The sequence below is a fragment of the Mixophyes fleayi genome, chromosome 2, assembly GCF_038048845.1.
Source record: "Mixophyes fleayi isolate aMixFle1 chromosome 2, aMixFle1.hap1, whole genome shotgun sequence".
In the NCBI taxonomy this organism is placed as follows: Eukaryota; Metazoa; Chordata; class Amphibia; order Anura; family Limnodynastidae; genus Mixophyes; species Mixophyes fleayi.
Window position 1 is genome coordinate 31,646,872 of NC_134403.1, and position 17,249 is coordinate 31,664,120.

The 17,249-nt window shown below is 42.7% G+C and overlaps 1 protein-coding gene and 1 long non-coding RNA gene across 4 annotated transcripts in view; one reads left to right on the forward strand and one right to left on the reverse strand.

Moving 5' to 3' along the window:
• The window catches only part of LOC142140062 (uncharacterized), a 177,740-nt gene that overhangs the window by 142,429 nt on the left and 18,062 nt on the right, over positions 1 to 17,249 (forward strand). The window lies entirely within an intron of this gene.
• The window catches only part of LOC142140061 (dead end protein homolog 1-like), a 35,560-nt gene continuing 26,006 nt past the window's right edge, over positions 7,696 to 17,249 (reverse strand). For all 3 annotated transcript variants that reach the window (XM_075197924.1, XM_075197923.1, XM_075197922.1), the window contains 3 exons: positions 16,597 to 17,058; positions 10,843 to 11,232; positions 7,696 to 8,014 (listed from right to left, as the gene is read on the reverse strand). In XM_075197924.1, the coding sequence (XP_075054025.1) occupies positions 7,998 to 8,014; positions 10,843 to 11,232; positions 16,597 to 17,058 (869 nt within the window). In that variant the 3' untranslated portion in view covers positions 7,696 to 7,997. The remainder of the gene's footprint in view (positions 8,015 to 10,842; positions 11,233 to 16,596; positions 17,059 to 17,249) is intronic.

The following is a 17,249-nucleotide window of genomic DNA, read 5'->3' on the forward strand; positions in this document are numbered from 1 at the left end:
GTACCCAGCTTAAGCGTGCATTCACATTTATGCATGTGCTGGTGGCACAAATACCACAGTCAAGCCATATTAAGAATTGTTGCATCTAAAATCACAACTTGTTTGTGAATACCTGGGACCAGATTAGATTTGTCTTGGCCTATAACAGACCACTTTACTTTAAAGCTCAATAGCCTAGCTGCATCAAACTGTTGGGGAAGGGCCTTTAGGATCACTTTACTAAGAGACATTTAAAAAACGTAAATTGCTATGTTCAATGCAGATTATGATATTGTGGGTTTTCACCTGGTAACTCAGGGCGTTTAACATAACTGAGCTTTAATCAGCTTCAGCCATAGAGGCAAAATGAACAGTTTGCAAGAAAACAACAAACACCTTCCTGCCATTCAGGGCACTACTTCACTTCTTGAACCTTCTCTATGAAATGGGCAACAAAGCCGCTTACCGCTTTCTCTAGTATAAAAATCTACAGTCCACACACTGTTGGGATCCCTTGGTCTGGGGTACCTTGGACAGGATTCCCTTCTGCCTCCAACTGGCCACTATAGCAGTCTCGCTACGCTGTAACCCAGGATGTTGTGGGGCTCTTGTAAAACTCGGGGAACAGACCACCTCTCTGTGTCCATCTAGCCCCATGACTGGGCCTGCAACTTGTGTAGTCTGCCCCCTGTTGGACACACCACAGCTCCGCACTTGGGTGTCTCCTGAGCGCTCTACTCAGCTCATCACCAAGCTGCAGCTCAATGTGGTCACTTATTCAAAATGCACCAACTAACCTGCAACCATTACAATATTTATAGATACAGCATCATACTATTGAAAGTGACTACTACAATTACCGAGACACATATCCCATCTGGCCACCAACACCGATGGTGTAAGCCAACCGCTATTTTCAAAATTAATAAACATTGGGTAACTTCACCATAAATTTATATTAGAACTATGCACAAAGTTTTATTATTTTAGAATATTTTCCTTCTTTATGCTAAAATGTCTTGTTTTCTTACTTTCTATAGAAGCCCCCCATCTTTCACCCACCGAATATACATAACCCCATGTCACTGCAATAAAATATAATCTGCATTACTCTTATGTGTCAAAGGTCCATACAAGTGTTGCAAGACCAGGTGCAGCAATTACCATTCAGTTTCCATACCATTACAGACATCTTCTTGATGAGAAACTTGGCTTTGCAAACCATCCTCCAGCTTCCCATCATTGCCATTGTAAAAACCAAACCATAGTGTGCAAATTGACGAATCCGAATAATTGGATGCAGTCGTTCTAAATTAATAAATATTGATTGTAATAGTTATACTAGGGTTAATTACGCAATCGTACAGGAAAACAGAGCAAATACACTTACATTCACACCTAAATTTGTAAATAGTTCACATTTAATAAAGTTCAAACTCACATTCTTTTATTAAGAACTTAAGCGATAATGGATACAAAGATAAACCTACATTAAAAGGTATTTATAGTTCAGGTCCTCAGAAATGTATTGTGTTTGGTCTTATATTAATCCACATATTACCAGCAGGAATCTGGTATCATAGGAGAAGCGATCGCTAGTTAGTATAAAAAAAATTTCAACAGTACTTGTCAATGGGTTAGTTTAAATCAGAATTTTGTCAGGAAGACACATATGCAGCTGTTGCAGTGAGTTGCCCCTACCTTTGGAGAAGAATCGTTTGAACTGACCTATGACCAGCATTCTACTGGAACATCATAATCCCTGAACCAATTAAGAACTTTCTTAGTGTTATCATTGTGACAACATAACTGTTCTTTTATAACCAAACTGTATATAAACTGGCCACTGGTACAGTAACAGCCTCTCAGACCACAGACTTAAGGATTTAATGATTAATGGTTACTAGATCCAGTGCGCAGAGTATGTATCGGTTATACTTTGTTATATATTTCGCTATTCAATGTATGTATTTTGGAACCACACTAATTGCATCGCACAATCTTTATTGGTGAAGATAGAAACAGACATTACAAAATAGACATATAATTGCACTTGTCTATACTATGAGGTTTGTGGTATGTTCCTGTCAAGAGTTATAGTTATTTTAACTTACAATAGGGTCAGACATATTTTTGAAAGAGGTAGCAGGACACAACTTCACACATCACATTTCATGTCCACTTCTCCTTTTCAGTATGGATCAGGTCCAACCAACTCTACCCCAAACGGTTATTTCCATGTGAATGATAACTTTAATATTCTGTCAATATGCTACGATACGTGAAAGGTACTAATTAAAATCATTTGGGTAAGGGGGCTTTTACCTACTTGATCTAAAAATAAAAAAGGAAGAGAGAATGATCAAGCCCTTATCAGTAATTTGTCCACTGTCATAATGACATTATCGATAACACTACACAAAATCGGAGCAGGAAGTAACTTATTTTGAGATCGCCCTCCATAGCAGCACTATTGTATGAACCTGTCCTACAAAATTCACACATAGAAAAGTGTCCAAGACGAACAAAACACATCAATGTCGCCTCGTGCCGCAAATAGCCAATCAAGACGCCAAGTCGGGTTGCCTTGACAAAGCTTAGCAGAGTGAAACGCGCGTCGGCGTTACACGCGCTGTTTCTCCTCTGCTGTATATAATATTATTTAGTGTGAATGCTATAGGGTTGAATCTAGTTTCTACTCCCTGATTCTACTTACTCATGCTCACATAGATTAGATATAACGAATTGAGACAGATCATGCATACTCTCAGTCTCCGTGAGGAGATATGAGGAATTTCTCACATCTATAGGTTCTAACACTCAATTAGAGCAGAGATTATTATATGAGAGTTACAGTCAGAGTATGTTCTAACCTTGAAAGGGAATATACCTTTTCTATAGAACTGATATTCAATTTGGGACAATACAGGATCCTCTTCAGTTATAAGGCCATAACACTTATGTCATTACCATTGCGACTTCTAAACTTATAAATACTTTATATCTGAATATATTTCAATATAGGGAATTCCCAATCAGGAATACATGTCCATTTAGGTTTTAGACTCACAAGGTTTAGATTCCACCCTGCTTGTGTTACATCTCAACAAGAGGAGTTTATAACAATTCCCTTACAGTTAGCATTCATTCAGCAATTATAACGTACAGGGTGATTCAAAAGTCGCAGTACACCCTTTTATTTCAAAAACTCTACAGGAATTGGGCCGATTGTCCGATTTCAAGATGGCGCCCATGTTTGGTACATACCGTAGAAGATAGACCACGTCACCCATACCTTACTGGAGTATTCAGGTTTCCCAATTTCCTGTAGAGTTTTTGAAATAAAAGGGTGTACTGCGACTTTTGAATCACCCTGTATTATTGGGGAAACAGCGCGTCTCAATAGTTTGTAATCGATCTTAACAGCTGTTATTTTCTGGGTCATTTTGTCATATACTTGTTTTTAATATTTCACTACTAACCAATGTCATACAAGTCACATTATTTTAATGCATATCAATAAAGTTTTCATAATATTTTAACAATCCAATTATCCCTTGAGTGCCCCTTAGACACATTAGGTGTTCTATAGTTTGTTTCTCAGGTTACTACTAGTGTGTCAGATACGGTCACTGTGACAAGGCAAAGCAGGGACGGATGCTTCCTCCCACTTCTGGGTCAGCACACCCGTTGCCTAGCAGCAGGATGCGAACTCTGGCTTCCTCTAATGCCAGGGTGTGCCTGCCCATCCATTTCCAGGCAACGGGGCACACAATTCGGTTCCCCAGTCACCGACCGCTGTGTAATTGGACTGCCTATTTAAGGCATACTCGGGCAGCCATTCTCTGCCATACCATTGTGTCAGCAGTGTTTCCTGCTCCAGCCTTCTGCTGTTCCTGCATAGTGCTTCTGACTTTATGGTTTTGACTCTCGCTTCTCCTGACTCCTCTTTGGGCATCTGATTTTTGTTCTATTGGATTTCTGACCTTGGCAACAATGATTGCTCTTGTACCACTCCAACTGTCTCGCTATCAACTGACATTGAGAACTACAGAACCACAGTCTGCACCTCCCACTCAGCTAGGCCCAAACCACCACCTTGTGGTGATCCCTGGTGACCAGCAGGGTGAGTGTTAGACTCTGTGCCTCCTCATGCAATAGCTCCAACGCTGGCAGGTATTCATCCATCTATATCTTAGTACTCAGTGACATATTACCATTATTAGTCACCAGATCTAACTGAGAGCATATGCATCTAAGTATTTAACTGTATGTTTACTCACACCCAGTCTCCCACCCAACTTAAACCAATCGAAAATAAATACATTAAGAATGTGCCGTCATTCTATAAATGTTGATTATGATTAAGAGGCAAAAAGTTCTCCCCTTGTCTTCAAAGAGCATATGACAAAGAAAGAGATGGCATCAGATTTTGCCTCAATACCAAACTAGTAGAATAAGCTATAACAGCAGTCTGTACTTCTTGAGCAAAAAGGTATAAATATATTAACCAAATCACTCTGATGAGGGTGTCATGGTGAGCCAGCTGTGAAATGTTCTCTCATCTCCAACACTTCATTCTACTTATACCGACAAATGGTAAAAGCAAATGTAATTTTTTTTCCTTTCAATTTTCCCATATGGAACTTCTGTACTTATGATTTGATGGTAAGAACATTCTCATGAAAAGATAGTACACTATCATTGTAGTAACATAGATTTGAGCAACTATTCTACTTACAATTCAGTATTTTTATACAGCATTTCATGGATTATCCAGCATCTGGTCATGAAGCAGTGGTAGAGGTGCAGTTCAACTACAGTCAGGCAAACATCTACTTCTTACCAATCCATTGAAAAGAAGAAGTGTTCTGTCAGTGGTGGACTGACGAGGAGAGCTCTTGGCCGTTTGTCATATTATTGTCTAAAACCAACCTCCCCCAAGAGGACATCCTGCTCAGCACTCTGTAGATCAGGAAATACTTCTCCAGGCATGACCGCAAAAAAAATTCGGAATAGAAGCTAACCAATTACAGGTGGTCAGATAAAGTCTGCTTGGACATGTCCTGGCTCTACTTTGGTTCACCTTTACGATGGAACCATCACCCAATACTATCTCTAAAATCATGTGCCACATTTTTCTGTCACAATATTTCAATTTATACTTGCTAGTCCTATTTAGAAAGTATAAACTCTAAAATGTTTGCATTATTAAATTTTGTCCTACAAACTCCCTAGAACACTAATAAGCAGTGGAGATATGGATTGGATATGTACGGCCACGTTGGTCATAAGCGATAGTGCAACAACTGTGTTATATACTAGATGCACATTGGTATAGCTACCAATATAGCAACTGCTACCAGACTCAGCCGTGGAAAGAGCCCATTAGGGACGGGTCTGTAAAACACAACGTGTCAGACGGCCCTTCCAAGACTTTCTAGACCTTGGGTATATTATGTTTATTACTTTCCACACTTTAATATATTATTTCCAAAATGAGTTCTCATGGACTAGAACATAAATGTAAAGATTAGTATGCACTGTACATTGTCCCCATTTGAAGCATCCCCAATGGTTACGTCGCCTTTTCAGATAAGACCATGTGCACCAAAACTTGCTGGCCCCCACCTTTATTTACACCACTGCCCCCTACCCCGCTAACAGAAGATCATTCTATGTAAATATCTGGCATTACATTACAGTCACGATCTTTGTGTAGGCGACATTCAGCAGATTTAGAAAAAGATGGTAGTGCAATGTGGCTGCACGTCTAAAAGGTCATTATTTGAATTAAACTATATATGGTTAGTTAAAATCTATTTTGTATTAATTTATACATACACTTAATGATTTATTAATACATTTTAAAGTTTTGAACCCTATCCAAGACTGATCAACTGCACAGATACAGACTGGATGTAATTGGCAATGTAATTGGCAATATATTGTCCTTAAATTGTATGGATTATTATTTACATTGCACAATATTACATAGATCTGTACAGGAATATGTAAATCATCCACATTAGTCCTTGCCCCACTGGAGCTTCCATACCATCCCCCAACACTGGTCCAATTTGGTCATAAGTCAATTAACCTGCCAGCAGGTATGTGGAGCAGTACTACACAGATAGGACCCTTGGTTGAAATCATACCCACGACCCCAGCTCTGTGAGGCAGCAATGCCAACCACTGTACTGTCCTACAAATAACTGCACAGCAGGGCATACTGTCAACAATGCAAATCTTCGCACGTGCTGTCGCTCAGAAGAAGGAGTATAGGGACAATAATAAAATGATAGCATAATCAAATCTAACAGCCAACAGCAAACTGTGACTAAATACTGTTTTATAACGTTGGCATCTCTGTTCATGCAGACGACAGCATAGTAAGAGTGATTTGATGCTCATTGCCATAAAGCTGCATTATGGATCAACTCTAATATATGCAGAAGAAAATGTGTAAATTCACAATATGAAAGATCAGAATTTGCCTAATTTTGAGGCAAGTGTGCATGTATGTGGCAGGGAAAAACTCAACTTCTGTACGAGCTGCTAGCGAGTTTACACTTCCATCCGCTCACATTTAAAGCAGTAAATCACAAGAAAAAAAAAAAAAAAAATCCTTTTTGTACACGAGTTCTCCCCCTCCCCTCCCCTCCTAAATACCTCCCCCTGCTTCATAAACACAGTAATATGTACCCTACACTAGGAATTGCCCCATCTTTTCTGGTCAAATTTTAAACACATTTTTCTTAGTGACATGGCAAAAGGTTATGCTAAAGGACAAATGTGTACAAATTGGATAAGTCGGCGGTTCCCAAAGTGTGCGCCGCGGCTCCCAGGGGTGCCCCGGCGCTGTCACTGGGGTGCCGCGGGCCAGCCAAAAAAAAAAGAAAGAAAACAAACTTAACAATCCGCACAGCGCCGGGACCCAGCAGCCTCCTCTCTCCCGCAGCTGTCACTGACGTCATTCAGTGACAGCTGCGGGAGAGAGGAGGCTGCTGGGTCCCGGCGCTGTGCGGATTGTTAAGTTTGTTTTCTTTCTTTTTTTTTTGGCTGGCGTGGGGGCAGAGGAGGAGGGGGCCAGCGTGACAGAGGGCAGAGGAGGGGGCCAGCGTGACAGAGGGCAGAGGAGGGGGCCAGCGTGACAGAGGGCAGAGGAGGGGGCCAGCGTGACAGAGGGCAGAGGAGGGGGCCAGCGTGACAGAGGGCAGAGGAGGGGGCCAGCGTGACAGAGGGCAGAGGAGGGGGCCAGCGTGACAGAGGGCAGAGGAGGGGGCCAGCGTGACAGAGGGCAGAGGAGGGGGCCAGCGTGACAGAGGGCAGAGGAGGGGGCCAGCGTGACAGAGGGCAGAGGAGGGGGCCAGCGTGACAGAGGGGGCAACATGAGAGAGGGCAGTGTGCCTGGTTGCAGAGGGGGCAGTGTGCCTGGATACAGAGGGGGCAGTGTGCTTGGATGCAGGGGGCATTTTTGCATACAACTAAATAAGTATTTCTGTCGTGACCTAAATACTTATTACAACTTTTTGACCCAACTACCTCTAAAACAGGACTGTTCAGTAATTATTTTGGAGGGGTGCCTTGAAAAAATTTGGAGACTCTAAGGGTGCCGCGAACAGCAAAAGTTTGGGAACCACTGGGATAAGTCAATAAAAACAAAAAAAAAAAAAAAAAAAAAAAAAAAAAAAAAAAAAAACACACAAGACAATAGATTTTTTCATTTTGTATTAAACCTACATATCAAACATTTCCTTAAAAATATAAAACCTCATTAAACAGAAAGCCTGCACATTACAAAACTATTCAGTGCTCAAAACATGTTCACAGCTAGTGATAAAGTTTGTTGCATAGTGAACATTACAAAACAATCGTAACAAAGTGCAAAATGAAAAATCCAAAAGTATACAAAAACACACCTGCAAATCAGTGGTAAAAGTGCCAAAACACAAAAACAAACTGCAGTAAATAAAACATAACATAAAACCATGTGGGTTCTCCATCATTAAAGCAGTCTAGTCAACGCCGTACCCTGTAAAAACAAAAGTATTTTTTATTAGCAGGTAGTGTGCATTTTATTGGTCAGATAATCGACAGACATTACACGGACTATTTCTGTACAAGAGCTCAGGACAGGAGATATCACACTAAGCCATGTTACAGAGTACACACTGCTGTTTTTTTAATGGAAGTCACAAGTAGTTCCAGACATCTACAGGGATGCAATTACTACATATGGGGGTATACATCTATGGTCTCCTAGGTACAGTACAATCCCTGTAATAAATTCTGTGTTTAGGCAGAGAAAGAACCACAAAACTAAAGTCTCTATATTTGGTCCTGACATTATGGGGCATATTCAATTGTTTGAATATCCTGTGGCGTTAAGTGCATTACCGTTATTACGGGAATATACTAAGCTACATTTCAGCTCACAGCTCCCTGAGCCGCAAGCTGAAATCCAGCGTGAAAAGTACCGTAATAATGGTATTTACGCTCACTATTACCGTAACGCCAACAATTGAATATGCCACTATGGATACAGCATGTTATAGCCACACCAGACTTCCTGACAAAGCTTGTAGAAGCCTAAAACACCTGATAAAAGAGCAGTAAACAAGTATCAAACGTGTTAAAAGGAAATCTATGTAATATATTAGTACAAGTTTACTAATTTATTGATTCATCCACATCCTCCTAAAACTCTCAATGAAACAAAAGTGAACAACTGCATAGTCTATGTAAAACCACATAGTGCAAGTGTACTTGGGTAAAAAGTTATGCTTGACGCCAATAGAATGTACATATGACGCCGTCTCAAATCCCCTTATTTTCTCCTATTTTAAACAAAAAAAGCATGGAGGAGTCTGTGCTATATGCAACATCACCAGCTACTGATGCTGCTACACTAAAAGCTCTGGCTTTAAATGGTTCTTAATACAGAACATGCTGTGTGTGGTGTAATGTTAGGAGGGGGGCAACAATAGCTGCTCAACACCACATAACGGCAGGGGACAGGCCTTAATGGAGCCATTAAGGTAAGTGGTGGTGAATTCAGAGGAGATACATTTGGGAGCCAGGCTGCGTTCCTCTGCATGCAGTCACGACAGCTAACAGCACGTGACTCAATCTGCCCAGTCCTATTCGACAGAACAACCTGTCCAGAGCGACTCCATTCTGCTCTATTGAAAACAGCGTCGGACTGGGCCGCCGGTGGGCCGGGAAATCCACCGGTAGGCCCTGACGGCAGATAGCACCGCCCTCCTCTGTGCTGGGGCGGGGCTAAAAAATGATTCCTGTGTCCTCGGGTGTTGGTAGGGACCAGTCACTTTCTCGAAACAGGAAGTAGCATTCGCACGTTACTTCCCGTTTTGCTTTTGATCGCACAGCAAGCATGTGAGCTGCAGCAATAAGGTAAGTGTGAATGAAAGATGGCCCTGCTGTTTGTGTGAGAGACAGGGGAGGGGGGCCCTGCTATTTGTGTTAATGAAATGGGAGGGGGGGCCACTATATTGTGTGAATGAAAGGAGTGTGGGCTGCTATAATGAGGGAATGTTTTTTTTTTTTAATATAATGTGTGATATGAGGGAAAGGAGTGGGGTTGCCTTAATAGTACATGGGTAGGAGATAGGCTATTAATTTAATGGTGGAGTTTAGGTGGGGGCTAACTTTAATGGGTGCTATTTTATTTGTGGGGTGATGGTGGGGCAATTTAATTTATTGGTGGGCTATTTAATTTAATAGTGGGGCCTATTAAATTAAGATGGGGTGACAGGACCTTTAATTTAATCCTGGGGTGGTTAAGGTGCTATTAATTGAATGTGGAGCTGAGTTTGAGGAGCACGAGGTCTATTTAGTAAATGTGAATATGAATTATTTAATGGCAGTGAGTGTTGTGGGAAATAGGTATATTTATTATACGTAAATGATATTCATTTATTGCTGGGGCTGTTTGGAGGGAGGGAAATATGTTTATTTATTAAGTGGGAATACTATATCTTTAATGTTGTGGCTGGAGGAAGGCCTAAGTATTAATTGTGGGTGCTATAGATTAAACGCCGAGGCTGGTTGAAATTTTCTAAATGTACTAATTTTTTTTTCAAAATAGGGCCCCCAACATTCCAGGATCCAGACAAGCCGCAACTTAAGAAACCAGAAGCCACAGGTGGTGACAAGAACAGGTAGGACAGTCTGTCAAATGTTCTGATTCTAGTGGGACAATCCAGATTTTTGGTGACTGTTCTACCCAATCTAAGGGGGAGGTCAAGACTGTGTACTCTTTATATACACACTGCATTCTTTGTATACTACACTGATGCTAGCTGTCCTTCATGGGCTGACCACTCCCCCTCTAGTATCAGGTCCCGCCTCTATGATGCTGGCCACACCCCCTCTGGTGGGCCCCTAGCGTTGCAATCCCCGAGTGGGCCTTTCATGCCCCAGTCCGACACCGATTGAAAACGTTTGGACAGATTGAGTCATGTGCTGGAAGCGGCATTCAGATAAATGGCACGTACCAATTCCTGGTAACAGCAGGGTTCACCACTTTCAGTCTGCTACATTAAGAGCTGTGGTTGGCTACAAGTGTACAGCCCTTATATGCCGTCACAATATGGACTTTACCTGGATATCTGTAAATATTCATATGGCAAAACTAGTACCTATCCCAGCTATAGAATTTACTTTGTGAATTGCTGGCCGACAGCACTTTCTGTATGGTTGCTATACACAACCATGCCCAACAACCACCCAATATTGGATCCTATTTGACGTAATGCCCCATACAGTACAGACAAAAGAAAAATGCAGTGCACATTAAAAAAATTTCCACATGGGTCAAGGCCGGCGAACAACACTTACCGAATTCTCTCAACAGCTGCAAGGCCACCATCTCCTTGGCTTGCTCATATTGGTCAGTAGGTATGAGGTTGTCCCTAAGAATCCAGGAATAGCCATTGAACGGGACACGATGCTTTGGTATTACTACCTGATACCAAAATCTTAGCCAACCACAAGAGCCCAGGCTCAGGAACTTGATTCGGTAAATCGGCTGACCCAGATTCATTCGGTCACAGAGGAACTGAAGACACTGAACGCCACTCAGAGTAATCTTATCCTGCTTGGGCTTGTCGCTCCGCATTTGAGGCAAGAATGAGTGGGGCTGTGGAAGTGTTCCAGACTGCAGTTTCTGCTTCATTGGGGGCTGCAGCCAGTCCACAGTGAAGGAGCAGCCATACAGCAGCTGTGGTTCTGCAAGAAACAAGCAAATGTCTGATTAAATTCAATAAACTACATAAATAGGTTTTAGGATTACTACTGCCAACAAACATCCCAGCTGGCGGAGGTAGAAACAGTAGTTCTTAAAGGAGTTCTACAAAACAGGACAATCTACTTCGTAAAAGGCTACATTCTAAAAACCTTATTGAACCTCGTGTACCCCAACATGAATCCCTCCCCGATTGCTTTGGGCCTCAACAAAAGGAGGACCCATTGTGGAGAGCTTGTCACTGCCAACTGAACCGGTGGTATGATGCATTAGTGGGCATACTCTGTATTTCATTATGCTGCAGCAAGGTCTGCACATACAAAGCACAGCGATCCCAGGGGAGAAGCATATGTTATTCAAGTACAGGAAGTGGGCAATTGTTTTATTACGTGGAATAAAGGGCTGATTAATGTTTGTAATTAGCTGTGTGTGTAGAGATGGTTGATCCCTGTGCATACAAGCAGACATCATACTTCATAATGTGCAAAGACGCCCATTGTGAGCAGTACATATATACAAGTTACAACTGGTAAAACAAAACCACTAGGCAACTAACAAAACCCAAATAAAATCATGGCCAAAAGTTTTGAGAAGGACACAAGTATTGGTTTTCACAAAGTTTGCTGCGTCAGTGTTTTTAGACCTTTTTGTCAGATATTACTATGATATACTGAAGTCAAATTACAAGCATAAAAGTGTCAGGCTTTTTTTGACAATCAAATTAAGTTTATGCAGAGTCAATATTTGCAGTGTTCACCCTTCTTTTTGAAGGCCTATGCCATTTGCCCTGGTATGCTGTCAATCAACTTCTGGGCCACATACTGACTGATGGCAGACAGGAAAGACTAAAAACAGGAAGTGTTGCAAGAATCTTCCACACCCAATAATAATTTGCAGAGGAAGGAGGTTTCCTCACTTTAATCATTGTTTTCACAACAGTGTAGATGAAACCCTGTACCCAAAAAATTAGGGTTTCAGTAGCCACACCATCAAAGCTAGATGATCTAAAGAGTGACCGCGAAGAGGAACCTAAACCAGAAGATCTGGACAAAGAGGCAACTGGTAAGGTGGACCCACTGCCATCCCTAGAACGTCTGGGTACTCCAGGTTCAGAACAGCCAATCTGGGGCCACCAGAATTGCAGGAACCACTTTTTTTTTTTTTTTTTTTTAAATAAAAGCTGAGTGCCTGTCAGTGCATGAAAATCAAGGAGGGGGGGGGGGGAATAATAGGAGTATGGGCGGCAGATGGGGGTGTTTTAGAACACTGGACGAAAATGCAATGGGATGGTCATGGCACCTGTCGTCGTCTCTCGCATCGCCATGGTACTGCATGTTCCCCACAAAGTTCAGGTATGCTACAGCCGTAGCATTGTCGATTTGGACCTCAATGAGCCTGCCGGCCAGAACCCCCCAATCCTGAACTAGTGCCCTATAAATTGACCTGAGTTTAAGCATATTGATGGGAAATGAGGACTCCAGGGGAGACCAGAGGTGCTGGAATCCGAGAAGACAGATGACCGTGCCCCAATCAAAGTCCATTCCCACATCTGGATCGACTGATATTTTTCCAGATTGCCTCTGGTTAGCCAAAACAAGGGAGAGATTTGTGGCTGCAGATAGCCCGATGATCTGCTGGTCTAGATGAAGGATGGACCTGGACCAGCTCCCTCTGTAGTGGCAGAGAATAAACCTACGAGAGGCACCGCCTCGAACACATACCATGGTCCCCAACAGTTTCATGCAATGGAGAAGGAATACTTGCTGTTTTGCCAAAAGAGACCTGGTCTTGTGGAGAATGGAAAGAACTTTGTCCTCCAGGAGGAACACCTTCTTATATATGGTGTCAAAGTTGAGGCCCAGAAGGCACATCTGTGGAGCAGGAATCAAGGACGACTCAAGTAGACTCAGAATACAGCCGTGGAGCTCCAGAAAGTGAATGTGCTGCAGAAGTATTGATTCAGACAGTGCCTTTTCCAGGTCATCCAAATAAGGCACAATAGCAATTCCCGGAGACCCAAAGCCCTGAACAGATCATGTTCGCTGTGGATGGCAAAGCGAAGGAGACATTGATGCCCCTCCAATATGGGGACATGTAGGCAATGTTCCAGGAGCGTGACCTGAACAATCTCAATTTGAAGCTTCCAAATAGCCTTGTGCATGGAGGAAATGTGACCAGGTATATAAAATAGGCACAATCCCCTGAACCCAGATATTGGAAGTCTAGGCCCACCACTGAGAAAGTGGTGGACCAACAGTGAGAAAGTAGCTCTCCGCCACCCGTTCCAGCTCAGAACCAAAGAAAGTAACCCATCAAAAGGAAAAGACTCTGGTACACTTAGTCCACATCACTTGACCAAGAGCACAACCACAAAGAACGGCGGATCGCAATTATGAGTGTGGAAAGCCTGGTGTTAACAGAGACAGTATCTAAAGATGCCGGACCTACAAAGTCAGATGCATCCTGAATATGCTCAGCCAAAACAAACAAATCTGCTCTAGGTACATTGTCTGGATGGCCCTTCGTCAATTGTTCTGCATATGTCTGAATAGACTCGTTGACCTATGCCGTGGACATGTTAGGTCTAAACAATCTTCCTGCGGCCACATGTGCAGAGCAAAGAAAATCTAATTTTTTACCCATTGGATCACAAAGTGCAACAACATCCTGCACTGGAATAGCAGTAGTTGTGGTGAGGCGGGCAATAGGAGAATCCACCCTTTCCCATTTATCCGACTCTTCCAATAGCAAAAGATAAAAGGGATTTAAATTTACCCAGCATCTGAAACTTGTCTGAGGCCTGGCAAAAACATAACACCAAATTCAAAAGCTGAATGGAAGGCGGGAAACAAACCATCTGCTTATTTTGCCTTTAAAAAGGAGAGTTCCGTAACCGAATACTCTGCAAAAACCTACGGCCTGTCAACACCCAGGATTAAAATTATCCCCACTCTGAGGTACATGCGCCCTCTGCACTACAAGAACCTTACTCCTGAAGCAACTCCCCATCTTCTTCAGGGCTAGTGTGACCTGAACAGTGTCAGGAACCTGACTTTCTGGATGTCCTTTGGAGAGTGCCAAGAAGGCTTTCAAAAGAGGAAGAAACCTGTGCCAGACTCTGGGTTTGGCTACAGACGCCAACCAAATCTGCATCTCCAACCCCACAAACAGATGGTACAGAATGTGAAGGCGGAATATGTGGTGCGTTTAGAGAATAAGAAGAGTCACCGACTTCTGTGGACTGAGACATTACAGTAGTCCACAGAGTTTGGATGTCGCCAGTGACCTTGCCCAAGCCAGTGCAGCAAAGGGCACACGCTGATCACGGATCTCCGCCTCACCTGTTGCACAAAGGGGGTCCAGGTCAGACTGTCCACAAGATAATTTGACATTACATTGGACACAGGAATAATGTTGTACAGACTTTCCTGCAGGCCCTTTAGCCTTGTAAGTCCGTCACTCAGACATATTGCTTTAAAAAAAAAAAACAAACAACCCACACCAAAAATGGTCTAAAGAAACCCAGCAACAACAGAGATTGACCTTGCTCCAAAAACAAGAAGCAATCTAAAAAACACACACATATGCCGTACCAGGAGACACACTTCACTGATTATATAGCAAGTTTGGTCCAGTCAGAGAAAAAAAAAAATAAAGCCTATTATACTGTTAAATAATTTGTAAAGGCACCAATACACCTAGGTACCTAGATGGTACCAGACAGGAGGAGTACTCAGCCTGGGCAGAGAGCTGTGTCAGAGTGTCTCTAAAGCAGGGAAATGGCTGCTTCCAGGAGAGAAAGTCCCACCAACCACGCTGAGAAGAACCAGCCCCTGTACTGCCCACAGTAATGGCTGCCTCAGTTTTCTCCTCCACAGACAGCCTACTGACAGTTTGCAGCTGTCGGCTGTCCATCCTCATGTCCCTGCTACAGGCCAAATGCTAAGCGGTGTCCAATAAGGTCTGCAGTGCTGGGGTCCACAGCGAAGTTCACACAGCATGGAGTACTATTGCGTCATCCACTCCCAGTCGAGCTGTATCAGCATCTCGCCCAGAAGCCGCAACAGTGTAAAAGTACACAAGAGTCCCCCCGTGCAGAAAGGACGGGGCGGGGGCAGTGTAAGGGGTGAGGGAAACCAACCCCTTGCATACCCCAATGCAGGGATCCAGAAGATAGCCCACAGGTTATTCACTCTGTGGGTCTTTAAAGTGCCTTGAAGCACAAAAATGTGAATAAAAAGAAAAAATACACAACATACCCTACTACCTAGCACTTTCCCTAAAACAGAGATGCATAGTAGGGAAGAAGAGTACACTCTAAGGCAGTGGTTCCCAAACTGTGCTCCTAGGCTCCCTGGGGTGCCTTGGAGAGGCCCTGGCCTTGCACAAGGGTGCTTCGGCCAGGGCCAGTGGTAAGCAAGGCGGGGGGGACTACTTGGTAATAAATTTTGGCTTAGGGGTGCCTTGAAATTTTTTTGGAGACCCTAAGGGGCATATTCAATTGTTTAAAAGTTCAGCGGCGTTAAAACTAGTACAGTTAATACAGTGAAATCCAGCGAGTAAATTACTGTATTAACTGTACTAGTTTTAACGCCGCGGACAATTGAATATGCCCCTAAGAGTGCCTTGAACTGAAAAAGTTTGAAATACACTGCTCTAAGGGCTATATGTATCAAGCTTCAAGTTTCCGCGGGTTTGAAAAGTTGAGATCTTGTCTATAGCAACCAATCAGATTCTAGTTGTCATTTTGTAGAATGTACTAAATAAATGACAGCAAGGGGCATATTCAATTGATGGCGGGATCGCCGAAAATCCCCCTCTCAAAAAAATATTACCGTTAATATCTCGCTGAATTTCAGCTGAAATCCAGCGAGTAAATTACCATATTAACGGTTTTCCCTGCGCAGGATTACGGTAATATTTTTTCCGGCGATCCCGCCGTCAATTGAATATGCCCCCTAGAATCTGATTGGTTGCTATAGGCAACATCTCCACTTTCTCAAACCGGCCAGAAACTCGCAGCTTGATACATTTACCTCTAAGTTATGTTTAAAGTGCCCAATTTCTCGCAGTGTTCCCCCAACGGCAGGAAAGAGAAAATAGCAATTCCATTTAATAAAATTTTGGAACAATCTCTTGTGCTCATTTAGCAATCATCATAACTGCAAACACTCCTAAAAGTTGGTCTTTGGCAAAACATGTTAAAAAGTGATTTAAGGAACACAAATTAAATTTGCCCTAACTAGATAAACAGAAAAAATTGTTGTTAACAAACAGCACTTTAACCTCTTCGGTGCCAATGACAATTCTAGATTTAGGCATACGGAATCCTAAAAAGACTGACATACCTTCACAGAAGGATTTTTTGGCCATGGCGGCTTCTCGGTGTGAGTTGTACTTGACTATTGCTACATTTTTCAGATCGGATGTAAAGCTGGCATACAGGGAGACCGTGTCCACACCAGCAGTCAGTCCACACAGGATGGTTGCAAGCTCCTCTTTATCCAAAATGCTCGGGATTCCATCCAATGCCAGTTCACACTTTTCAGTGCTCCTGGTTACCACTATCTTGTAGCCACGTTGTATCTCATGGCCACCGAGGTGGGAGATCGCAAGATCTGCAAGGTGTTTGGTGGGGTAGCGTGCATAGGCGAAGCCACGATTAAGGCCACTGAAGGTCATCATTAGCCTAAATTCATACAGCTTGCCAACAGACTGGAACAGTGGGATGAGTTTGTCCTCGTAGATCTCTTGGGGCAGATTGCCAATGAAAATCTCAGAGCCATGGGGAGGGATTCCCCCAACCCAGCCTGCCAAAATAAAACAAAGATAATTGGTTCTATAATGGCAACACATACGTATAAAATAACCTGCTAAAAGAAAACTGGAGCTTTACACCCATTCTAGAGTCCTTAAGACATACAGAGAATTTTCCAGGGTGACAACATGAATTAGCTACAGTTGTATCTTAGTCTAAAGCTGGGTACACACTACAGAAATT